At 33.3% G+C, this 24,685-nt stretch overlaps 4 protein-coding genes across 4 annotated transcripts; 2 read left to right on the top strand and 2 right to left on the bottom strand.

Moving 5' to 3' along the window:
* The first annotated feature begins 6 nt into the window (after positions 1 to 6).
* On the top strand, positions 7 to 4,726 carry LOC125216418 (putative protein phosphatase 2C 52). Its single transcript, XM_048118126.2, has 6 exons — positions 7 to 290; positions 1,212 to 1,693; positions 1,779 to 2,123; positions 2,210 to 2,327; positions 2,412 to 2,635; positions 4,099 to 4,726. The coding sequence occupies exons 2-6, from the start codon at positions 1,451 to 1,453 to the stop codon at positions 4,567 to 4,569; spliced, it is 1,401 nt and encodes a 466-aa protein (XP_047974083.1). The 5' UTR covers positions 7 to 290; positions 1,212 to 1,450; the 3' UTR covers positions 4,570 to 4,726.
* A 7,206-nt stretch (positions 4,727 to 11,932) lies between these two features.
* Positions 11,933 to 14,691, top strand: LOC125211442 (uncharacterized). Its single transcript, XM_048111239.2, has 6 exons — positions 11,933 to 12,762; positions 12,910 to 13,130; positions 13,314 to 13,530; positions 13,811 to 13,896; positions 13,973 to 14,064; positions 14,147 to 14,691. Exons 1-6 carry the CDS (start codon positions 12,667 to 12,669, stop codon positions 14,386 to 14,388), a joined length of 954 nt encoding a protein of 317 aa, XP_047967196.1. The 5' UTR covers positions 11,933 to 12,666; the 3' UTR covers positions 14,389 to 14,691.
* A 3,922-nt stretch (positions 14,692 to 18,613) lies between these two features.
* On the bottom strand, positions 18,614 to 22,582 carry LOC125216893 (uncharacterized). The gene is made up of 10 exons (XM_048118681.2): positions 21,843 to 22,582; positions 21,077 to 21,179; positions 20,702 to 20,808; positions 20,528 to 20,596; positions 20,281 to 20,396; positions 20,019 to 20,073; positions 19,806 to 19,926; positions 19,235 to 19,282; positions 19,059 to 19,153; positions 18,614 to 18,972 (listed from the first exon to the last, which is right to left on the bottom strand). Exons 1-10 carry the CDS (start codon positions 21,891 to 21,893, stop codon positions 18,871 to 18,873), a joined length of 867 nt encoding a protein of 288 aa, XP_047974638.1. The 5' UTR covers positions 21,894 to 22,582; the 3' UTR covers positions 18,614 to 18,870.
* Positions 22,583 to 22,876: 294 nt separating this feature from the next.
* LOC148930312 (protein EPIDERMAL PATTERNING FACTOR 1-like) lies at positions 22,877 to 23,659 on the bottom strand. The gene is made up of 2 exons (XM_089066836.1): positions 23,449 to 23,659; positions 22,877 to 23,314 (listed from the first exon to the last, which is right to left on the bottom strand). Exons 1-2 carry the CDS (start codon positions 23,525 to 23,527, stop codon positions 23,037 to 23,039), a joined length of 357 nt encoding a protein of 118 aa, XP_088922962.1. The 5' UTR covers positions 23,528 to 23,659; the 3' UTR covers positions 22,877 to 23,036.
* Positions 23,660 to 24,685: the final 1,026 nt, after the last annotated feature.

Genomic DNA, 24,685 nt, shown 5'->3' with positions numbered 1-24,685 from the left:
CTTTATGGAAGACGATTGTAAAGCAAAAAAAGACAGCAGAAAAGAAGAAATGTCCATGCCCAGCATCATCATTTTAGCTCCTTCAAACCCACCTCTCTGTTATCATATTAATTCTCTCCGCCAACTCATTCTCCCTCTTTTCTCTTTCTCACACGCTTTTCATGCATTTTCAATTAATGCACCATCTTCTTCACCCCCAACCACAACCTCTCTGCTCTCCACTGCTTTTACCCCTCTTGCTCAAATTTAAAGAAACTGTTGGGCTCACATTTGCTTCATGCAACAACAAGGTAAGGTGAAGCCCTCTTTCTTTCTATCTCTGGATGCTCAATTCTGCTTATTTCCCTTCAATCTGCACAATTGTGAAAAAGGGTTTTTGTAAATTTATGACCTTTTCTTTGAATTTGGTCGTAGATGGCAGCTTTATGCTCAAGATTCTTTTTTTCTCGCTTTTCTTGGAATAGGGTTTGATTTGCCTGCTCTTATTTAGCTTTTGCGTATTGGAATTCAATTTTGGGGATTCAGTGTTTGACGATTTTTCAGCCCATTTTTTTGCTTTATGCTTTTGTGCTTTTATTTTATCCCATTAGTCAAGAGAATGAAATATCAGTGTTTGAACAATTGCATCTATTCTTTCCTTTTCCCCTTTTTAGTCTTTCTTTATTTCTAGGTTAGTATTGTAAAGCAAATACAATGTATATAGTACTTACTTCTTTTTCTTATAGATCTTGTGTGTGTGTTTGTGTCTGTTGATATATCTTATCCTATTTAGATCCCACAATTTTATCTGTTTTCTTGTAAAGCATTAGCCTTTAATTTGATTAGAGAGGTTAATTCCCTTTATCAGTCAACTAATTGGGATTGCTTAAAGGCTTATCTTGTTTTATGCTGTGTTTTGTGGTGGGAAATGTGACAATAATTTCAAGATCACCCAATGCTTATGTCCTCAAATATTATATTGGATGGTTGGGTTGTAGTAAATTGTAATAGCATGAAATCCTACAACATTTTTTAAAATAATGAGAGATTCCTGGCAAAGGACAAGTAGTTAAGACAGCCTTGTGATAATTTTTAATTCACACTTCACATGCTATTATAATTAAATTTTAGTCTTGTTGAATTTGGAGTTTACTTTCTTGCAGCTATTTCCATATTTATATACATTGAAATGCTAAATGAGAAAACTCCACTGATTGAATGCCTTTTTTTAGCTGTCTTGGTTACCGGTCCACATCATCTTCAAACCAACTTGATGTTTGACTGAGAGAAGAAGGGACCCAGAATCTATATTCACTTATTCAGAATCTTGTGACTCTTCCTAACTGTCTTTTGCTTGGTCAAATACTATCTGATCTGTCAAATATTATTGAGATTGATTCTGGTCTACCAAGAAGAAGAAGGCTGTTCTTCGATTTAATCCAGATGGTCTGTTGCTTCCGGGTCTGATATAATGGGGGGTTGTGTCTCGATTAGTAGCAGGAGTAATGGAGAAAGGATATCTCCTTCGTGTCTGTGGATAGACATGTTTCGGCGCAAGAGGAGTAGGAGGACATTTTCTGACCACGGCACAACATTGCAACATCTATCCGCTGTCCCTAACCGGATAATCACCAACGGGAGGAGCAGCAGTTCTTGCATATTTACTCAGCAAGGCCGGAAAGGCATAAACCAGGACGCTATGATCGTATGGGAAGTAAGTCCCTTTTATTTGTTGCTGTTGTTGAGGGCGTCTTTGTCAATTTCTGAAGATGATATTCTTTAATCTTGTGGATGCGCAGGATTTTATGGAAGAGGATGTTACCTTCTGTGGTGTCTACGATGGCCATGGTCCCCACGGACATATGGTGGCTCGGAAAGTCAGGGACACGCTGCCGCTGAAGCTCTCCTCTTTTATGAACTCATCCGAGTCAAAGAAGAATGGTTCAAGCGCGAATTGCTGTAATGGGAATGTGAAATCAGATGTGGTAGATCCCATGAAGGATACACCTGTCGAGGAGGGAGTGGAGTCTTTCTGGGGAGACGCTTTTCTGAAAGCATATAAGTCGATGGACAAAGAGTTGAGATCCCATCCTAACTTGGATTGCTTCTGCAGTGGCAGCACCGCTGTGTCGGTTATAAAACAGGTATATTTTATAGTTTTGTTAAAGTTTTTACATCAAAATTTGAATTCCACTTATATTTCTGTTGAACATCCCTTGATTTATCGAAGGGTCAAAATCTTTTCATTGGAAATATTGGTGACTCTAGAGCTATTTTGGGATCTAAAGATAGCAATGATGTGATGGTGGCAATCCAATTAACAGTTGATCTAAAGCCCGATCTGCCTAGTATGTTCTTTCCTGTCTCAATTATATGATTTAAGAAATTGTGTCGTTATTAGGCAAACTTATGGTTGCTATTACTTGAAACAGAGGAGGCAGAGAGGATTAAGAGGTGTAAAGGTCGAGTTTTTGCTTTACAAGACGAGCCTGAAGTACAAAGAGTGTGGCTGCCATTTGATGATGCCCCTGGTCTAGCAATGGCTCGAGCGTTTGGGGATTTTTGTTTGAAGGAATACGGAGTTATCTCTGTCCCTGAATTCTCTTATCGAACTCTCAGTGACCGAGACAAGTTCGTTGTTCTTGCTTCAGATGGGGTGAGTGTACTACTCTTTAAGCTATGATTTATGAGTTATTTGCAAACATGATGAATTTGTTGAAATGTGTATATGATTCCTCACTTTTTGCATTTAGACGCCTTACTATTATCTACCTACGGCGAAAATATTCTCTTTGATACGCATTGGTTAATTTAAAGATCGAGATTGTAGCTTGATTTTGGTATAGGTTGAGCAACAGGTGCTAGAGAGTCAAGCCACAACATTATTCTTAAGGTCCCCTTTAGTGATCATTGGCTGCAAACTCATTTTTTTATTGTTGAATTAAATGAAAAACGAGTAACAAGTTTCTAGAGTTTGGTACTGCAACAGGGCATGGTTTCCTGCAGGGATATAAATGAATCAACAATGCATTTAATTTCAAAATGTTATCACAAAATCAAGTAGTGAGATATAAATGAGCGGCCGCATCCCTAGGTTTTGTTTCTTGAACCAATGATGTTGACTAGATTAGGGCCATATCCGATGTTTCATTCAGCTGATGGACATAGATATTGATAGGGTGAGCAAAACTGGATCCAAACCGAAAAATTGAACCCTGCTGTTGGATTTTGGTCAGTTCGGTTCTGTTTTAGCCATATTTGATTTGGTTCAGTATAATTTATAGGAACTGACAAATTTCAGCTGGAACCAAACTGACTGAACTTTTAATATGAAATATATTTTGGAGTATATTAGGAGTAGTAATATATTATTATATTATTTTATATGATATTATATTATATTTTTCTTTTATTTCTTTGATTCAAAACCTAAAAAATCGTCTAAGATGATAAATACATTAATATATCTTTTATTCCTTTGATTGATGATGATTTTATTATGATTATTTCTTGGCTATTTTGGATAATTATTTTGATAATAAAAATGAAAATTTCAAAAATTTCTCTTTACCGAAAACCTAATCGAAACCGAAATATAAGTTTGGCTCGGTTTGAGAAAAAAATCTTGGGTTTGGTTGGCCATTTTGAAATGTATGGTGTATATGCTATTAGGACTTTGGTTTGGTTGGTCGATTTATTTTTCAACCAAACCGACCGCATGTTCAACGGGTCAAATAGCGTGGCCCTGCCTACCTCTGCTTTGGTTCTAGACCTTCTCCTTGTTCCCTTGCCTGTGGATTCATTGATGTAGTAGAAGCTCTTCATCAATGGTTGTTTGAATGTGGCAAGAATTTTCTTGATTTAGTTTCTTCTATTTGATTGTTTGGTTTGAAGTTTCTTTCCAAAATGATGAATGATAGAGAGATAAGATGCTTAAACATTTTGATTTTTTTAGCTTAATGTTCAATACTTCAATTAGAGGTTGGATTACTTTGATATAGTGAACAATTTTGTGCTTGTTTGATCATGCATCTCTTCGAATTCTCGACATTCATACATATATTGTCAGTCTAATCCTTCGAATACGCTTCCTTACGTAAACCTCTTTCCACGATGCAGGTATGGGATGTCCTTAGCAACGAGGAAGTGGTCGAGATAGTATCATCGTCCCCAACGAGATCCTCAGCTGCCCGTATCCTAGTCGAGAACGCTGCCCGCGAATGGAAAGCCAAGTATCCGACATCAAAGATGGACGACTGTGCTGTCGTCTGCTTATTCCTGGACGGGAAGATGGACACGGAGTCCGATTACGAGGAGCAGGGCTTCTCCTCAGCAACCCTCCAGAGCAACCACTCGGGCAACGTCGTGGAATCAGACGATGGCCAGCACTCCGAGCCATGCCTGCAGCGGAACAACACTGTCAGGTCGTCGGAGGACAACGAGCACTACAGCAGGGTGCCGGTTGTGGCGGACGATGGGGAGAACGCCGGTGGCAGCGAGGATCAGAACTGGTCGGGTTTGGAAGGCGTGACCAGAGTGAACTCTCTTGTTCAGCTTCCCAGATTCTCCGAGGAAAAGCCGAGGCCGTAACGACGTCGTTTAAGTGACTTGTTTAGTTGTAACACTGCTGTGTTATGTTTGAAAAGTACAAGAAATGTGTTCTACTATTTTTTTCTTTTTTTTTCTTTTTCTAAAATTTGATCAAATTTATTTATGGTTCTGGCATATATTTTGGTCAGTTGAAATTTACTATCTTTTATTTTTTCATGAAAAATTCTTTAATTGTTATTAGGTCGACCACAAGTACGGTCAAAATTGAAATCAAAGTTTGAATAGTCCTCAAAATTTGTTAGTGGCATTATGAATATGTCGAATTTTTCAAAATAAATTCAACCCAAGTCATTGGCAAAACATGACCAGTGGAAAATCAGGTGCCCATTTTTCCTGAAATTAAATTAGTTGATCATTAGTTCTGGATTATCATTTAAAATAAAACCGATTTGAGTAGTAATAGTATTTTTTTTTAATGAAGATGTGCAGTTACCGTACTTGTTTCTATAAATATATTAAATAATTGTGTCATTTATTTATCATTATATTTGTGTATTAATTTCTATCGTGCGAGTTTATTCGAACAATATAAAATTAAAGGAGAGATACACATTAGGATTAGTAGATAGACATTTATCAATAATTAAAAACAATATGGATGCACAATAACCACGATTAGCCTATGTTTTACATCATTAATTGGAGAATGACTGTAGTGAATTATTTGGCATAAGATATTTTTCCACTTGTTTATCGTAATACTTTTTAATTTAGGGATATTAATCGAGCTACTGCCGTTCGGGTTGGAGACAACCCACTAGAATTGTCAGACTATTTAAGTGCGGGACATTCGATTATGAATTTTTCGAATTATAAATCTTTAACTCTAACCCTAATTCACCGACTTCTAAGCTAATCCATCAGATTATTCAAGCCAAAAAGTTTTCGAAAACAAACTCATATAATTAAAATTTCTCTATGTAATTGATTCTATATTGTTTTTACTTAGTTCTAGAATCACATAAATAAAGGAAAAAAATTGTATTCTAGAGAATGACAAGAATAATACAAATAAATATAGATTAAAATTAGAATAATTCATTTGACTTAAGGATTGTATTGTGTCATTGTTTTGGCATTGTTATAACAATAAAAACATTGAAATTTTGATGGGTTAATTAATTTTCAAATTTGTCTTAACTGGCTTTGGCGGTGGTAAGCCAGTGATGACGAGATGACGGAAGAATGGGTTGAGGTGGAACTTAGAAGTTGATATTGTGGAACCATGTAGAAATGTGTGGAACGAAGATGGAAGAAGACTAATGAAATGTGGCACATAAAATTAAAATAATACTCTACAATTTACTCCCTCCGTCTGGCTAAGATGACACATTCCTTAGCCAGCACGAGATTTTAGGAGTTATTGGTTAATGTATTTAATTGGAGAGAGAAAAGGTGGGTGGAAGAATTAAAATAGAGAGAGAAAGAAAGATGAATATTTTAATAGGAGTAAGAAAAAGTGGTTGAGTGTATTAATTGGAGAGAGAGAGTTTCCGAAAAGGGAAATGTATCATCTTAATTAGGACAAACTAAAAAGGAAAACGTGTCATCTTAAGTGGGACCGAGAGAGTATTATTGTAATTAAAAATTACAGCCCGTAGACCAACCTGATTAACCCGTCAACCCTAATTGGCTAACCTATTTAGCTTGTTTGTATTCGGGTTTTGAAATTAGAACCCTAACCAGCTAATTTTACCGAGCTATTCAATCCAATCCACAGGTTTCAGATTAGATTGACACCCTACTTTTTATATTCTTTTTTTTATCGTGACATACCAATTTCGGATATGGAAAATTAGAATAAAGTTTATCGAATATATCCGATTTTTCTTAATATTAATGATTTCATTTTTTAAAACAAATAAACATTATGAGAAGGATCCGTATGGAATATTCTATACATTAAGATTTAGTTCAACCGTATCGGTATAAAATGGAATATAATATAATCAGTTTTTAGCCATGATATGTCTTTAAGAGTTACATGTGGAATACCGATAACCTATGTAGGATGAGGAGCGATGTTAATCTACATATTTTACTATATAGTTTTTGAAGACAAATAATATTCCCTCCATCTCACAAAAGATATCAGATTTTCCTTTTTAGTTTGTTCCACAAAAGATATCACATTTCCCTTTTTGGAAAAAGTTCTCTCTCACATGAATATAAAAATTATATTTTCTCTATCCATTCAACACACAAAACAAAACCTCCTAAAATCTCGTGTCGTTCCACAAGTGTGACATCTTTTATGGAACGAAGGGAATAATAAAAGAAAAACTCTATATACAGGCAATATTGAATAATGGGTAGTGATCAATTGCTAACTAATTAGCAATCTCAAACTAAGACTAAATCTTAGTCATTAGATTAGAAGATCTAGTGGTTAAATTAATGCCACATGGATTATATTTTTAATTAAGAAAATTAATAAATAAAATTAGAAGGTATTAATGTCAATTCTCTCTCATTAAAATCATCTTAAAACTTTAAATTTACGTAACTCTCTCGATTTAAATAATTTTTTCACAAAAAATATATCAAATTAAAGATAATTTTATAAGGATTCCAACGAGATCTCAGTTGCATATATTCCGACGATGTTCGGATGATGAAATTTGATATTTTTTATTTTAGTTTTCGTAAATGTTGATAACCAGATTTTTATCAACAAATACATCAAAAAATCTCAATAAAATCATGTAAAACTCTCAATAAACCATGTAAAAATCTCAATAAATATGTATTGATATTTTCTTGTACTAGTGTTGATATTCTTATATCATATTTTTTATATTTGTAATATACTATGTTGATATAAAAATATTCACGAAAATTATCATATGACAACATAATGACGATATTACCCTTTTGTTGATATTTTGTCTACTATTTATTGAGATTCATAAGATTTAATCTCATCCACTCATTTTAAAATCTAAGGATGTAGATTTGGTCTTGATTTTAGATTAGGGTGGCATTAGAATATGACCCATAGAATAATAATCCAAAGGAAATGTATCTTAAATAAACAAATCATAGCTATTAAAAGAACTACTAGCGCTAAGATATATAAACATAAAATCATGGACCGATTTGCTTCTTTTCATGATTCATACTCAACAATAATATATCGCACATATGAAAAATATCAGAATTTTGGTAGTATATCATAATTTTAAGTACAATATAGACATGCAATCTTTCCCTTCTGCGGTATTTATTACTAAATTATTTGGATTCCCAAAACTGATCAAATAAGAGTAGCACAAAGATTTTATCTTAGTAATAAAATTTTATTCACTTGGAGCACTTGAGGGAACAAAGTAGACTAAATATTACTTCCTCTTCCTCTGTCCCATTTTAGGAGTTCTAGTTTATCATTTTTTAGTATCTCATTTTAGAAATTCTGGTTGTAATATTTCAAAAATGGTATCAAGTCCCACATTTCACTAGCCCTTTTCACTCATATTTTATTATAAAACTAATATAAAAAAAGTAGGATTCACCAATTTTCTTTTATAGTATTTCTTTAAACTCGTGCCAAACTCAACTGAGACTCTTAAAGTGGAACGAAGAAGGGAGTACTCAGGAGTATAATGTCTATTGTACTTAGGAAATAGTCAAATGTAGTTGAAAATAATGCCAAGTTGGACATTAATTTCAGAACCAATTAATAAAGTCTGACATGAAAATTAATTTCCCAATACAATGAACAGTTTGCCAATTGCCATAAAATCTGAAAGGTTACTAACTTAGTTGGTAGTCTCTTAGCATTTATGTTAAAATTAATTAAGAATTTATTAAAATTGTCTAGGTCCCAATAATTACATTTGCTAGAATGTCCAGTAAATGGGATTTGCCAAACTTGGAAATTAGTATATTCAAAAGTCAATTGATGCTTTGATTGGTGTCATTTTGTGGTCACTTATTCACCAGCGGTTAGATTTTAAAAAAATATTTTTTTATCTTCAAGATATTTGTAAAATAAATAATTTCTAGTTGAATTCTTTTGATTGGAAATTATACACAATGTATCATTAATGTCTTGTCATATTCTTATTCATAATAAATTCGTCCTTTTTTTTCAGAAGTTGGAACTGAATTAGACATTATACAATTGAAAAAGGCTCAAATCAACCAATCCAATGGCCAGGAAGAAAAAAGTCACAACTAGCCACATAAATTGTAGAAAAACGGAGTCAAATGGTAGAAATCAAAATCATATTTTTATCAGGCATATATATTGTAGACACATATAATATTGTATTGTAAATCATTTAAAATAGGTTTAATATGGGAATTCGTTATTTATGAAGTTAGTATATAATTATTTAAATCCACCCAATTTTACATTGTAAAAAATGAAACAATTGGAGAAAAGCATACTTCAGAAGACTTAGAAAGTAAATTAGACTCGGTAATTCAGTTTACCCCAACGACCGAATTAATTTTTACAAATTAATAACCATTATGTAATTCGGTATATTTAGGTAGGAAATTGGAATGGGCCAAAGTCAAATATTTTTTTTAATAATATGGTCTTTTATAGTAGAAGTTACTCCATGTGCTATTAATTTCAAATTATTCAAATGAGATAGAAATATTCCAGAAGTATGATGGTGATTGATATCATAAATTGAAGACAGTCAAATAAACGAGAAGTAATGAAATATAACTCAACTAACACCATATTCAATATTAATTATTTGCCTAACTTGAATTATAGAAAATGGAAAATATTTGGTCCTATTTAGAAAAATAAATTCCTTTTCTTTGGAATGGAAAATGATGAACAACACTTTTGGACCAACATGATAGTATATAGTACTCCGTATGTAACTATTTATTCATTAGAATAAAAATGTAAATTACATACTTTAAAATGAAAAAAAGGGGTTGCAAATAGTCTTATAATGGAGAACATAAATTATAATGCAAATTGATCAAGTAGGAGAGAGATACAAAGAAAATGATATGAGTATTGTTAGTGAAAAATGATACTAACACATATTGATTAGAGTAAATTATCATAAATACGTAAGGATTAATTTTGATGGCTGAAATAAATGAAAAACAAAACTATTTTTTGTAAATAGATATATGAAATATTTTAAAATTCAATTAAATTAAATTTCAAATAATCCATTCTAAAATTTTGATGAAAAATATAAATTAATTATATGCATAAGTTATACTACTAATAAATAACGTCAATGAATAAAAACATACGATATGAATATACACATGAGTAAAAGTGATTCATTAGTGATATAATTATGGTATTCAAGAAATAATAAAACATATAAATAATAAATATGACGAAATGAAAATAGTGGTAAGTTATGGATGCCTTGATTAAGAATAGTCACAATAAACAAAACCCAATATTAATTTGCACATCAAGAGGAAAATGAATCCATACACTATCACTCTGCATTGACTTGTTCAATGGCTAAATTCATTTCTACTCATCAACATATTCCAACTTTTTTTATGGTTACAATTCATTATATACCACAATTATTTATCATAAGATAATAATACTACTATATATACACCGATTGGATTAATACATAATTATTTACTACTATCTTTTGATTGTTTCTGTTCTGGTCAATCTCAAAATAAATGATTACAAGGATCAAATCTTTTGATTTTTTCTGTCCTAGATTTCTTGTTTAGTTGTTTTTTCCGCTTTTATAAAATAGTCATATCTTTTTATCTTAGACAATTAGATAGATTGTTTTATAAGATTGTACAAGATTGAAATGGAAGTATACTAAATTAAACATCGTACGTTTTACAAGGTCAAAATACAGTGTGTGTTTTGAAAATAAGAGACATAAACAAGACCGTATGTTTTTATGTTTGACTTAAATCGACAAACATAATTTAGGTTTGGATTAGATAATTTTAGCTTTATTTTGCATAATCTTTTTGGATTAATTAATTAATTAGAAAATATGTGACTAATGCTAACGGATGATTAGATTCCAGTACATAAATTTAAGTAAACTTAATCCGATCATAAAATATCGGATAATTTAGAAATTATGGGTTATCTATTTCTATGTTAATACTCGTGGGTAATAGTAATGAATAAAAACCTACAGATTGTTTTATAAGAAGATCAATAATCACTTCACACCACGAAAAATCTAACTTATAAAAAGATTTCATAAACTATGTGTCATATCATAACCAGCAATCACGTACGTCTAGAAGACAAATTAATCTTTTTATTTAAATGTATATTTTAATAATTAACACCATAACAGTACCAATAATAATTATCTCTACAGCAGTACTATCAAAATAAAATAGATGAATTTTTATTTAAAAAGTGGAATGTGTTATCTTTGAAAGCAATATTAATATACTACATAAATCACAATTACAATACCTTTCTATACGTAAGTGTATAAGGTTAGTTCTTTCGATAGTAATTTTATTTTAAAATGTGTCGTATATGGATTCGGAAAAATGGATGCATCCAGCAAAAGTGCATTCACATGAAATCTTGACAATCATAAAGCTGAAAATGATTTGTAATTTTAACAATAATTAAGGTTTAAACTATTGTCCGTATTAACCAATGTAATAAATATGTTAAGGATTGTTGATTACTAGTATTTGCTTAGTGAAGAATAATTATTCATTTGGACCATGACCAATTGATCCATTCATGACATCTACAACAGAGGTTTATCACGTCCCAATATAACGTAACGATAACAGGTACGTGTTTATTGACGAAGTGTTATTTTAACGGCACATCACAGCCATCACGTTATGCGTGCGTGACACATGCGGCCGTTTTAGCTTACCAATAAATACCTCAATTTCAATTAAAATTATTAAAAAAATTATAATGAGAATAACTAAGTAATTTACTAGTATATTATTAAATTAAAATTAAAATTAAAATTGAATACTCTCTCTAATTAATTCATTTTCGTATCCTTTCAACTTTTAACAAAAGTTAACTATTTTTTTTTATACTTTAAAGTTCACATCCTTTGACGTTCATATTTTTTGACATTTAACATTTATTAAAATTGTGCTGATAACAAATGAGACAGACAATTAATTAGTGAGAATATAAGATAAGAGTAAATTAAATTATTGTATATCATTCAGTGGAAAATGGTTTTCAAACTTCTTTAAATGAGATTCATATTCATACAGAATATCTCACTTCTGATTTAGCCATTCAGCTCTCAAATTCGTTATTGTTTTCACTTTTTAAAGAAAAATTGATTCTTTTATTACACAGAAACAAAGAAATCTCACCCTAATTCTGTTGAATTCGTGTATATTTAGACGAAAAAAGATTCAATTTATTTCACTAATTTCAAAACAGCTGCCCTTTTCCTCTCTTGGAGTGAATCAAACGTTGTTTCTATCAAAACTCCTTCTCTTCCAAGTTTTTCCCTCCCTCGCTTTCACACACAGCCCACGCACTACAAAGCGTAATTCGCTGTGATTTCTTATCGAATTAAGGAAAATCGGGTGCATGTCATTTTCCCAGCAAAGATTGAAAAAGAAAACCAATATTTTTTTTTATATCGAATTTTCAATTTTGGGTAGTGGGTTTTTTTTCCCAAAATTTTATAGGTGAGAATAGATTATGATTTTCTCTTTTTCAAGAAGAATATCTGGGCTTTTTTGGATAGAGAAAAAGATTGAATTTTTGGGGGTTTAGCCGAAATCCGACGGAGCCCGGCTTTTCCGGTGATCAGAAATCTTGTTGAAAGATCGAATTTTGGGAGAAAATTCAAATAAAAAAAGGGAAAATTTGATAGAGTTGCGGTTTATGCTAATGGTTTGTCCAAACGTCAAAGTGTAGTAATCTTTTTTTAAGACCAATTCTCTCTCTTCTCTCCTCACATAGAAAGTGAAGGAAAATCCCGTCAATTTCTCTCTTCCTCTCCTCGTAAAATCCTTTTGGTTTTTCCCTTCCTCTGTTTTTCATCCTCTCTTCTCCTCTGTGCCAACGAGTTAGGAGAGAGAATCACACCCAAATTCTCTCTCTTAATCCACCATATCTCGCCGTGTTGAAGGGAAATCATGTTGATTGACAACAAGGTTTCAATGCAGACCACAAACCTTGAAAGCTTCTTAAATCGCACAACGCCCCTTGCCCCTTCCCAGTTTCTCTCAAAGGTTTGATCTTTATCTCAAAATTCCAATTTTCATGAATTGTTTCAAGCTCCCATTATTTCTCTATCATGTTTCAATTCAATTTTACTATTGATTGATGATGGTTTTGAGTGATTCCCCCTTTTTGTTGATGGTTTAATTGATGTGTAGAGTGAGGCAAGGAAGCTTAACAAGCTATGGCATCCATGTGAAAGGGAGAAAGTTGACTACTTTGTTCTTGCTGATCTTTGGAGTAGTTTTGATGAATGGAGTGCTTACGGAGCCGGAGTTCCAATTGCCTCCGATGACGGCCAGAATCTGATTCAATACTTCGTGCCTTACCTCTCTGCAATCCAGATTTTCACCAGTAGTTCATCTGCAAACTGCTTGAGGTGAAGAGACCACATTTACAGAGCTGATCATCGTTCTTGATTTGATTGAGTTCTTTGTTTAGTGTGTTATTTGATTGTGATTGTTGATTTGTGTTGGTTTTGAGTGGCATTGCTAAGCTGGAAATGAATTGAAATTTGAATGTGGATTGCTTGATTTGATTGGAGACTGCATTTGTGGTGTAGGGAAGAGACTGATTCCGTGAGCGAGACAAGGGACTCGTTTAGTGATTCGTTCAGTGACGAGAGCGAGAGTGAGAAGTTGTCGAGGTGGGATGGGTGCTCGTCCGAGGAGGGGATATGTGAGCAGGATTTGTGGCATCCGAATGATAGATTGGGTAATCTTTACCTTGAGTACTTTGAGAGATCGTCTCCCTATGGAAGGGTCCCTCTCACGGACAAGGTAACCCTTTTTTATTGAGCTTGAGTTCGTGTTTGCTCTTGATAAAGTTGAAGGTTTACTTAATATTGGCAAGGAATCAATAATGGAGGAGTGGGTTATTTGGATATGATATGGAAGAATCAAATAATTAGGTCATGCCTATTATAAAGAAGTTGTGAACTTTCTTGATTCGTGTCTTGATCTGTTATAGGCGAACGTCTCTTTATTCTACTTTCGTGTTATTGTTGAGGAATATATTCTTGCTTTTGTGGATTGAGTTTCTTGATTATTTACTTCTCAGATTAGTAGCTTAGCTCAAAGCCATCGGGGATTAATGTCGTTAAGAAGTGTGGATCTTTCACCGGCTAGTTGGATGGCCATCGCCTGGTTAGCATTCTAAACGCATTACTGTCGTATCATCTGTATTCAGTACGCGTGCATAAATCATTTCTTCTTGATCTAGGTACCCTATCTATCACATTCCAACCGGTAGAACCAATAGAGACTTGCAAACGTGTTTCCTCACGTACCACACCCTTTCCTCCTCGTTTCAAGGTATGAACATGGAACTCAATCATCGTCTCGTCTTCCCATTTTCTTGAAACGTGCTTATAATTCCGGGGTTATGATGAAATAGACATGGACTTGGGCGACGACATAGACGATTTGAAGAGGAAAAGAGAGGAAGGGAAAAGTATCTCTCTCCCTCCATTTGGTTTGGCAAGTTACAAGATGCAAGGGGACGTGTGGCTTTCAGACGAGAACGGCCTTGACCGGGAGAGGATGACGTCGCTCTTGAGCGTGGCCGATTCTTGGCTAAAGCAATTGAGGGTTCAACATCACGACTTCAACTACTTCATGGGAATGCGGCATGGCTAATACACACCCTAACGTTGCCTTCTACAAAGCCCCCCACGAGATAGGCCATCGTGCTCCCGAAGCTGCATTGTCGTTTCGAGCCATTTTAGGACTAGTCTTTTTAATGGTATTTTAGGACAAGTGAGACTAACTTTGAAGGCTTTTTCTTTTCTTTTTTTTCGTTTTATTTGTTTTAGTTTTGCAAGAGAAGGCTTGTGATGAAGCAAATGTAGGTGGGAGAAAGGTGAAACTAATTTGTGATTATATTTTCTGACTCGATGTACACAAAGGGGTTGTGCTGATGAACGATTTTTTTTTTTCTTTTTTCCAAAAGTAAAGTTAATAGAACTTTTTTTAAAGACATCAAATCCCTCGTGATCATTCGAATTTTCGATCTACCGGAATAACCGAGAAAAATGCATCTATTTTGTGTTTAATGCCTTTTTTGATAATTGTCGTTTCTAAACAAGTCATTCGAAATTCCGATCAATGGAATAGAGAAAATTGCATGTATTTCGTGTTTACTAATATTTTGTGGTTCATAACTTTGTATCATTATATTATCATTCACGTGTCAAGTCAACTTTTCAAATAAATGACAAATATTTACTCATGTGTGTAAGCCATTTATGTGTCACGTTAATTTTCCAAGGATATAGTAATGGAAAAGCGACAAATTTGGTTAAGTGAGTATAATTCACTTCATTACTTGCTTTTTAAATTGTTATCTATTTACTATTAAATTGAAATTTCATATATTTATTTAAGTTTAAAAAATAAGTAATTAAAGTTTTATAATTATTATTTAAATAAAATATTTACATAACTAAATAAAAATTAAAAAAAAAATAGAAATTACATACTTGATCTGACATTTCACGTAAAATAAATTGATTGTATTTAATGACAAAATCGACCATTGTAGTTGTTCATATATATAGGTTATAGAAATGAAAGTTTTAAGGTACACTAGAATAACCTCAATTATAGTTTTTTTTCACAAATACTAACAAAATAAAATCATTGTGGATAAGTCTTTCACACCATAAGAGAAGTGGGCTCCAGTGGATGAATAGAATGATGTAGATATCATTATCCTAATTGCAAGATTTCTACGTTTATATACCCATCTTTTGGAAGTATTTTTAGATTAGACCTAAATTTTAAATTTATCAATAATTACTTTGAATTTAACATTCTTTTTGTAGTAATTGAGTATATTTTTGTGCGATATTGAAATCGAGATTTAAAAAATAAATTAAAATAATAAAGACAAAAAATAAATTATCCAAATTAGATTTCGAGCCAACAACCAAACAAGTACCCTCTGTATTTCTGATAATTGAGAGATGGTTGGACACAAGAATTATTTGACCACATATTATTCTATCATATTTTATAGAATAAGTTTTATTGATTAATTTATATCATCTGACATGTGAGGCACGTGTTTAATATGTCTAGTAAGCTCATGTATTTAGCAAAATATTCCATACACTCAATATATTTACCAAATTGAGCAAAAATAGAGTTTTAAATTATAGGAAAAGACTGAGATCAAGATGAAGAATGCCTTTTGTAAAGACTATCTTGATATAAACGTATATTGAGTAAATTTCATGACGCGAATGATAATAAAAATAAAAATATGGCGGATTCGTACACCACATAAGTTTCCATGTATAAAATTATGAAAAATTAATGAAGTAGTTATGAAAATCAAAATTATAATATATTTTTATTTTTATTCTTATTCATTTATTTAAAGTATAGAAAAAGATCAAAAGATTTTTAAATTAATTATATCATTAGATGTCAAAATTTGTATATGTAAGCGGTGGTTAGAAAAAATTATCACAAAAGGTAATCCAAAAGATCACGAAAACTAGTTGCAACAAATTTATGATTTATGAGACTCTTTCTCCAAAAGTTAAATAGAGTATATTTGAATGAAAGCGATGTATATTCATGTGTTATTCAATAATTAAGTCAAGGAATATAATGAAAAATATTGAGTCACGAGCTAAACCCGACTCTTGGGGGACCAAATCACATGTTCTATGCGCTTTTATTTTCGGTTGAGTTGCAAAAGCGTGTTTCCAAAAGGAGTTGGCCCATCATGTGCGCCCATTAAATTCGATATGGACCATCTCTTGTCTGTCTAGTGAGGATGGATAGTTTTTGTTTTAATTTGAAAGTGTTTTTGTTTTAATCTTAAAGAGTTTCGTATTAGACCGTTTAAGAGAATGAACTCGTAGTAATTTTTTCAAATCGGATAAGTGTCGTGTCAGAAGGTCTAACGATCGAACTCGCAGTAATTTTTCGATTTAAAAAAGTGAAGGTCTAATAGGCACATATAATCTTATCGAATCCAACCTACTATCAAATATTAATGAGTTATGATAATATAATTATTCCATTAGAATGAGTTATTGAAACATCAATATTATATTGATAAATTTTCATACCATTTCTAAGGGAATAACTTACCTAGATTTCACAACTTTTTTATATGTAAACTTAAATATGAAGATGAGTATTACTATTTGGTTATGTTTTGAGAAACTGTTACAACTCCGAATTAAATATGAGGAAACATTCCTTCTCTAAAAAGAAAAAAGTAAGCGGAAACAACCAATCTTTTAAAAGACATACATGTCACATTAACTTGATATTATAATTTTCAGATATATGTGAAGAATGAAAAAGACTTGGTTCTTGTTTTCGGTTGCAAATAAATGCTCATCACAGACATTTTATCAAAAAAAAGTACTCCATGTATATACATATACTATAATGGAAACGTGTTTGACTTTAGATTTTGGTTTAATAACAATTAACTTCATATGATATATGCTATATATAATACGATTTTGACTTTAGATTTTAGTTTAAAAATATATTCTACGGAGTATTTTTTTCTGATATCTGCATACTACAAATTGCTTATTCAATTTGCAAAATTATATTTTGGTTTAAATATATAGTACTCTCTCCGTCCAAAAAAATAGAGTACAATTACCATTTTTGGTCGTCCACAAAAAATAGAGCTCATTCATGTATGAAAAAATTTCAACAAATAATAACTCTTCACATCATTCCACTAACTCTACTTCTCACTTACTTTTTCTTCTTCTTCTCTCTTACTTCTTTTCATTCTCTCTTACTTTACCAATTCTACATTAAAACCTGTGTTATACACAAATTGCCCTATTTTTTGTGGACGGAGGGAGTATGTGATAATTATCTTGGTTCATGAGATTGAATTTCATAATTTAATCGTAGATGGATAATCAGGTGATAATTAGTCATATAGTGAATCCCTTTGTCTGAGGAAAATAACTCTTTCCTTGGGCTACACGCCATTTTATGCAATTTTATATGTTGTGTGTTAAATGAAGAGAATAAAGTAAGAAAAATGTAATAGAATAATAATAAAAATATTTTAATTTTAATAATAAGTTATCTTAATTGAAACAATAAAAAGAAAAAAAGCGAATTTGCTCACTGAATTTTCTTTAAAAGAATGAAAGAAAGGGACCACGACCATCGTTGCATCATCCTGAAATCAAACCACTCAAAAAATTCTAGACAAAGTGGAATTGGATGTATAATAAATAATCATGATTAATTTTGCTTTATGGCTTATGCCTCACTTATTGCACTTATGCAATGTGAACTCTCCCATGTCATGCTACAAAAGTTTAAGATGGTTTTTATGGGATAACCTTTACTATAATCATTTAATTATTGAGTAGACAAGAGTATTGCTCAGAAATTTACAACTGCACGATTTAGACTAAGAAGCACTGCGTTGCACGGTGATGAGCACACGCGCCACCTACGCGTGCTTGAGCACGTATTTCATGACTCGTCGTCCAACGTGTCACATGATTTAATATAGTACTCAAGTCAAGGGCTCAAATAATCATTTATGGAGTTCAGAAATAATCTTTATGTCCCACAATAGGAGTCACGGTTGGTCTGGGCATGAGTTTTAAAAAAATGTAAAGAATAGTAAGTTGGAAAAATTAGAGGAATGTGAGATCCACTTTTTTATATTGGTTTATAATAGAATGTGAGTGAAATAAGTTACTGAAATATCAAAATGTAATTCTTATTATGGGACGGTGGGATTAACACGTATTAGGGAACACATTCTACTGTCAAATAGTTTATCTCTTAGGAGACGAAGGGACTACCACATTAGGTGCCTCAGATTTCATAGATGCTACAACATTCGAATTAGTATAGATTTCATAGATGCTACAACATTCGAATTAGTACAGATTTACATCAAATGTCTCATCAAGGGCCATCCACATGATCCGATACGTCCGTGTCAGGCTTAAGCCCGACACGGATGGTAGATGCTACACCAGGTAAACTAATCCGCCCGGTGCATCTCTAAAGACACCATAAAAAGAGGAAGAATTCGCATTGCTTCTAAATCTTGGAGCTAAGTATATATGTATGATAGATAGATTAGAAACATAGATATAACTATTGAAACAAAAAGTTAAAAGCTGGCAAATCATGTATTCCACGAACATCTTCTAAAGACAATTCTCTTTCCAATTGTGTTCTTGTTACTTGCAACACTTCCTGAGCAAAATAAATCCAACATAGAAAGCAAGGTTACTATCTTGTTAGAAAAGGGGAGAGAGCAAAGACAGAGAGAGAGGGAGTACATTGAAATCCATGTATGAAGCATGCATTGCAAGCCATTGAGCGTCCATCATCGTGAAAGCTATACAATAGAGGATGTCGAATGCATCTCCGTCTTCTGCAATGGCACGACGAACATTTCTCATTCAGTAAAACCAAGCATGAATACAAACAAAACATTGCCCAAAACTGACTTTACCTCCTAATAATGTGAGAAAGTTGAATCCAGGAAGACATCTGGGCTTTTCTGCAAAGATTAAATCAAGAAAATTGATCAGACAATATTTTAAACAGACGAGTAACGAATACCACATAGTTAGAGCTCGATATCATTTTGATTAATGAAGAATGCAGTAATGCAAAAAAAACACACACCAAAAATTCACTTTCATTAATAAAGAATGCCACACTTGAATGCCTCAAAACAGTCTGAGGATATACATAAAAAAGCATGTTATTCGGGGCAAATATCGATTTCTAGCCAAAGCATGCCCCTTTTTTTTTGGTTCTGTCTGAAATGGTTGTGAAACCAAGCACGAAACATAGAATGCCCGATTTTTGTTGTCTGAAATCTCTCACTTTCCATAGTGGCATATCACTACCTAATGAATCGCCTTTGTTCTTAAATCTAGAGCGCGCCCACTTATATTCTGCGTGGAAATTGTACTCGGACAAAATCCAACACGGGTTTACAGGGTGCAAAAGTGGGCACAAGCCATGGGAAAACATGCATACTTAAGTTGTAACATTTACCCAATTATATGACATACCTGAATGTAAATCTAGCATCTGAATCAGCATGAACGAGACGTTAATGCCAGCAACGGCAAACGGGTACTCCCATTCGGAACGTTCCCCAGCTTGCTTTAGAAGTAACCTATTAAAAGTAGCCTTCATTTATTTTGTATTAGTCGAAAACCATGTTGCCAACTGTAATTTATCCAACGACAAAAGTTCATCACTGAGTAGAAAACTAAACATACCGGGTAATTCCGGGCAAAGTATAGCAAGTTCTCAAGTGAGAGGAAGCCACAGCCCCTAAAGTGAATGCAATTCATAATGAGAAGAACTGAAATATTGGGATTGATTCACTGACACAATGATGATAAGTGGTAGACGAGGCTGACAAAAATCGAACCAAATACGTATGCAATTAGACTAAAATTACACGGACTTAACAACTCAACACGGCTACTACTTGATCTGATTTCATACACGGAGAAGAAGCTAAAGACAAAAGTGCACCTGAAATCAGTCGACGGATTTGCTCCCTGCCATCCCATATCTTTCCACTGATCGGATATCATACCTTTAAGCTTAACATCAGGGAATGCCTCATTCCACAAGGCTTTAAGAGCTTCCTGGAAATGGAGTCGGACTATGAAGTCGTTAAGATTGGACATATGTTACACAGTCAAAATCTCCCTACTCAAGGAGACCACTCAGATTCAGTCAGTTAAAGGGAAGAAAGGAAAATGTAGAGAAAGCATACTTGATGTTCGTTTCGTGTCTCATCATAAGGAACACCTAGACGTTCTTTAAGGCATTGCAATCTTTCTTCCTGGCAGAAATCAGAACGTCACTACCCACAACAAAGCTATTGTCATTCTAAAACACAAACACACACAGAGTATATATACGAACTAATGGAAGACAACCTAATCACCTGCATAGGGGTCAAAGTGTAATCGAGAAATTGGGTGCTTCCGAATCTTCTGTTGGTGGTGCGGCTAAAGAGTCCTACCCACGATCGTGGTCCAACCATAGCATTAGCTAAAATTGAAAGAAGCGGATCAGGAACAAATAAACAGAATATATAATGTTAAAAACAAATGGATAAATTCACTCTCCACTTCCCTCTCCTTTTATTACATGAATATACAAGAAAAGACATAAACGCACACTATTTGGACAGATTTTATGACTATATCTGTAGCATTCTTTAAATCTGATGCAAATATTCATATGGAAAGCTAAATCAGGAGATGCAAATTAAAAGATGGAAAAATTTGGAGTGAAGTGAAAAACAATCTCTACTCACTAAAGCACTGAGCTAACTGTGATATTAGGTGAGCAGAATCATGCGACCATGCTGATTCCTTATCTCGTTCCTTCCCGTCCCAATACAGTTCATCTTCATCAACCTGAACACGAACACCCTTAAGAACAAACGATAAAGATTCGACTAATTCAATACATCTAAGTCAGAGTTCACTTCGGTTAGTATGATCCAACATGAATCTATATACTTGCTGATTCTTCTTGTGTACGGTTCTATATGCAGAACTCGGAAAAAAAATATAGTACTAGTAAGCATGAGAAACGCATTAAAGATCAAGAAAACAAAACTACTGAACAGTGAATACTTTGAATGATGACAGATAAGTTCTGGCCTCGCATATGAAAATGAAGCATAGCTTGAATTCAAGATTTGAAGTGTGAAAATAGCACTGATATAATCACTTCAAAAGAGGTGAAAAAGAAAAAAGAAAGCAAAAGATGATATGGCAGCGGACAATCAATATCAACGGTTAAAGAGATAAAAAGAAACCGACAGTACAACTTAAGCGAACAACAAATCAAGCCATTAAATTGAAAAGCTTTTGAGATCATTTGCCACTGAACTCATTCTTATACAGCATAACATCAACTTAAGATTGTGCATCACATAATTTGAGGCAAAAAAACTGCAATCTACTACAAATTTCCAGCATAAAGCTTCTCAGTTTTCGTGTCCGAAGCCAAGTCAATGCGTTTTAAGCAAGAAAGAAACACGATTATAAAGGAATATGGATGCAACAGCTTACTCCTTGGTGAGAGGCACAAGAAGGCATACATTTTCTTCTCCTTAATTTCATCACAGGGAGTCAAAATGTGGGAGATCAGATTCCCTTTGCCACAAAAGGGATATGAATAATATGAAAAGCAATTTAACAGTGCAAATTGAAACCAATAATTACTCCAACCCATGCTTGGCCTCTCTAATTCAACCTCTAATCATTCCATAATCCTCTCCCCCTCTCTATCTCCTCTCTCTTAAACACTAGTACAATAGAGTCTCAAGTACTAAAGGAGCCCTAAAGATTGGATTTTTATGGGCTTTAACATGAACAGGGGAGATTAATGGCGCAATCAAAGGAAACTTTTTGTGGGTACACTTAATCAAATGATGGGTTTTCATCAATTGAGATATATTCTATGAAACAAAAAGCTCTCAAAAAAGGAAAGAGGGAGGCATGCACATTATGCTTCCATCTTTGCATGACAAAAAGAATAAGCACAACAAAATCATTGCCACTAACGTCCAATTAATGCTATAAATTTTCAAGGGAAGAAATTGCAGTACCTCATATTTACCCCATGTGAAAAACTAAATAGTAAAAAATTCTTGATTTTGTGATTTTTTTTCTTTTTTCTGTTGAAAAGGAAAACCCAGCTGGGTGAATAGTGTATAATACCCTGTTTCCTAAATTGTAGGCAAAATGAAAATGAGAAGGGTGAAAATTTGCGAAAACACTTTTGCAATGACATTACCTCGATTTGCAGTGTTTTTTTTTTTCGATTGAGTTTTAGAATGTGTGATTATCTGATAATGTAATCGAATGAATTTATTTTTCTTTTTGGGGGCGAGAAAAGATATAAGACGTATTTCTCTTTTTTTGTTGTCATAAATTTATTTTTCATTTTTTAATTTAAATAACATAGAGTTGATCTAAATTGAAGTCAAGATGAAAATTGGCAATATTTAATTTTATTTTGAAGTTCATTTATCGAAATAAATGCATAGAAAGGGAAGAACCGAAGAACCGGAACATGTCATAAATAAATAAAAAAACTCATCTAAGAAAATAACAATTTCAATTAAATGAAATTGTTTGATTGCATCTAAAGAAGAAAAGTAAGCAACCACTACATCTGCGAGCATCTTTTAAACATTAAAAACAATTATAGAAAACAAAGACAACATATATATAGTCGACCAAAAATTGAATTAATCAACATTACGGCACATGATACGATTTATTGTGACACATACACTTATAAGCTATAGGGCAAGTCTCAGCCTCTTCAATGGATGAGCATACAAAGCTCACCCTGACTAGCCGGCATGGGGTACAAGATCCACATGCGTGGGTACAATCTGGTAATTTTGACCCTGCAACTTGTAATGTATTCGGCCGTTTATGCTTCAATGGGTTAGGACTGACCCGGTAGACTTTGAATCTCATAAGAGTATTGCTCTCAATATGATGCGACTGGATTCGATGGCTATGATCTGCTATTAAAAAGTCAAAGAAAGTAAGTTTAATCATGAACTCACAAATGATTGCTTTTGTTTGAACGCTATCATTGGCATGTTCACGTCACATGTTAAGTCGACCATCAAAAAATAATATATGTAGAAAATCTTACGCTGACGAGCATGAATGGTAACTAGAATAAACATCAAAGCAAGGATCACAAGTGTTGAGTTCTTCTTCATCTCATACATTGTTCAATCGTGCCTTTTTATTTCCTTTTCACTCTTGTGGTTGAATTTCCGAAATGAAGAAAACGAGAAGGTAGAAATAGAAGAAATGAAAGGAAGTAGTATTGAAGCAAGTCACAGACAAATGAGTGTGACATGGGAAAAGATCACATGAAATGAAGTTATGAACTAGATTTGTCACAAGGCTTCAACCCTTTTATTTAACCAAATGTTGCATTTTGACTCACACTTTTTGTGAAGAGTGGAGATAATAATGTGGAATTTACTGCCTATGGCGTTGTGGCGCTTTTACGTGACTAAAATTTAATTGAGAGGCTGATTATGAATGTTGCCAATTAATGCATAAAGATGACACAGAGTATTTCTTTAATGTTGAGTTATTAGTTTTTGAGACGTCCACATATATTTTTCTTCTATAAAAAATTGTTACCAAGCGAAAATTGGGAAAAGAAAGATAGAATGGAGTTGGAAGAAGAGTGATCAATCCCACATGACCTGAGTATTTGAAGAATAAAATAATTGTTGGATTATAGCTAAAATAATTTTTTTCAATTCATCATGAACTAATCAAAGTTATCAAACAATAGGTTTCTTCTCGGAACGTTCATTTATTTGTTTACCAGTTTTAATAAAACACAACTTATTATGGTCACATCATTAGATCATCAAAAAACTTAAAATAAATCTGTTTAATAACATTTCATTCTATTCTGCCAACCATCTTAGAACTAAATACAAGTCAAAAATCTTCCTCATAAATCATAACTAAATCATTTATTCTCTTAATTTCACCACTAATCTAAAATTAGTTGGCAGCAGCGATGAATGCCGCTGTTTCGCGAAACCCTACAATTCGATTCAGCGGAGTAAATGAAAAATTCGACTACAACGCCGGATCGAGAAGCGGCGGCGGTGGTGGCTGGAGAATTTTCTCGACGCGGCGGAGCGGCCGGAATCTGATGACTTCATGGAGCTACCGCCGCGATCGGGCGAGAAAGAGGCGAATTTTTCTGCAGACTTACAAATTAGGCTATTCCGACGGCGAGAAGCTGCTGAGGAGTCGGAAGCTGAAGAAGGTGGCGGTGAAGGCGAAATCGGCGGTGGTTTCGGCGTTGGAATTCGTCCGCAGCGGCGCGTTGAGATCGTGCAATTTCAGAGCAG

Source organism: Salvia hispanica, chromosome 3 (assembly GCF_029641045.1).
Source record: "Salvia hispanica isolate PSC_SH4W2 chromosome 3, Shi_PSC_v1, whole genome shotgun sequence".
NCBI classification, from domain to species: Eukaryota; Viridiplantae; Streptophyta; class Magnoliopsida; order Lamiales; family Lamiaceae; genus Salvia; species Salvia hispanica.
This window is presented reverse-complemented; position numbering and strand designations above follow the sequence as displayed.

What these genes read in the sequence shown, in the direction of transcription:
- LOC125216418 (XM_048118126.2), top strand. Translation starts at nt 1,451, where the DNA reads ATGGGGGGTTGTGTCTCGATTAGTAGCAGGAGTAATGGAGAAAGGATA. An exon ending in ACGCTATGATCGTATGGGAA is followed by an intron (nt 1,694 to 1,778) that starts GTAAGTCCCTTT and finishes GTGGATGCGCAG; the next exon opens with GATTTTATGGAAGAGGATGT. An exon ending in TTGTTCTTGCTTCAGATGGG is followed by an intron (nt 2,636 to 4,098) that starts GTGAGTGTACTA and finishes TCCACGATGCAG; the next exon opens with GTATGGGATGTCCTTAGCAA.
- LOC125211442 (XM_048111239.2), top strand. Translation starts at nt 12,667, where the DNA reads ATGTTGATTGACAACAAGGTTTCAATGCAGACCACAAACCTTGAAAGC. An exon ending in GGGTCCCTCTCACGGACAAG is followed by an intron (nt 13,531 to 13,810) that starts GTAACCCTTTTT and finishes TTTACTTCTCAG; the next exon opens with ATTAGTAGCTTAGCTCAAAG. An exon ending in AGTTGGATGGCCATCGCCTG is followed by an intron (nt 13,897 to 13,972) that starts GTTAGCATTCTA and finishes TTCTTGATCTAG; the next exon opens with GTACCCTATCTATCACATTC.
- LOC125216893 (XM_048118681.2), bottom strand. Translation starts at nt 21,893, where the DNA reads ATGAAATTAAGGAGAAGAAAATGTATGCCTTCTTGTGCCTCTCACCAA. An exon ending in CTTTCTCACATTATTAGGAG is followed by an intron (nt 19,154 to 19,234) that starts GTAAAGTCAGTT and finishes GTGCCATTGCAG; the next exon opens with AAGACGGAGATGCATTCGAC. An exon ending in CTTCATACATGGATTTCAAT is followed by an intron (nt 18,973 to 19,058) that starts GTACTCCCTCTC and finishes TATTTTGCTCAG; the next exon opens with GAAGTGTTGCAAGTAACAAG.
- LOC148930312 (XM_089066836.1), bottom strand. Translation starts at nt 23,527, where the DNA reads ATGTATGAGATGAAGAAGAACTCAACACTTGTGATCCTTGCTTTGATG. An exon ending in TACCATTCATGCTCGTCAGC is followed by an intron (nt 23,315 to 23,448) that starts GTAAGATTTTCT and finishes ACTTTTTAATAG; the next exon opens with CAGATCATAGCCATCGAATC.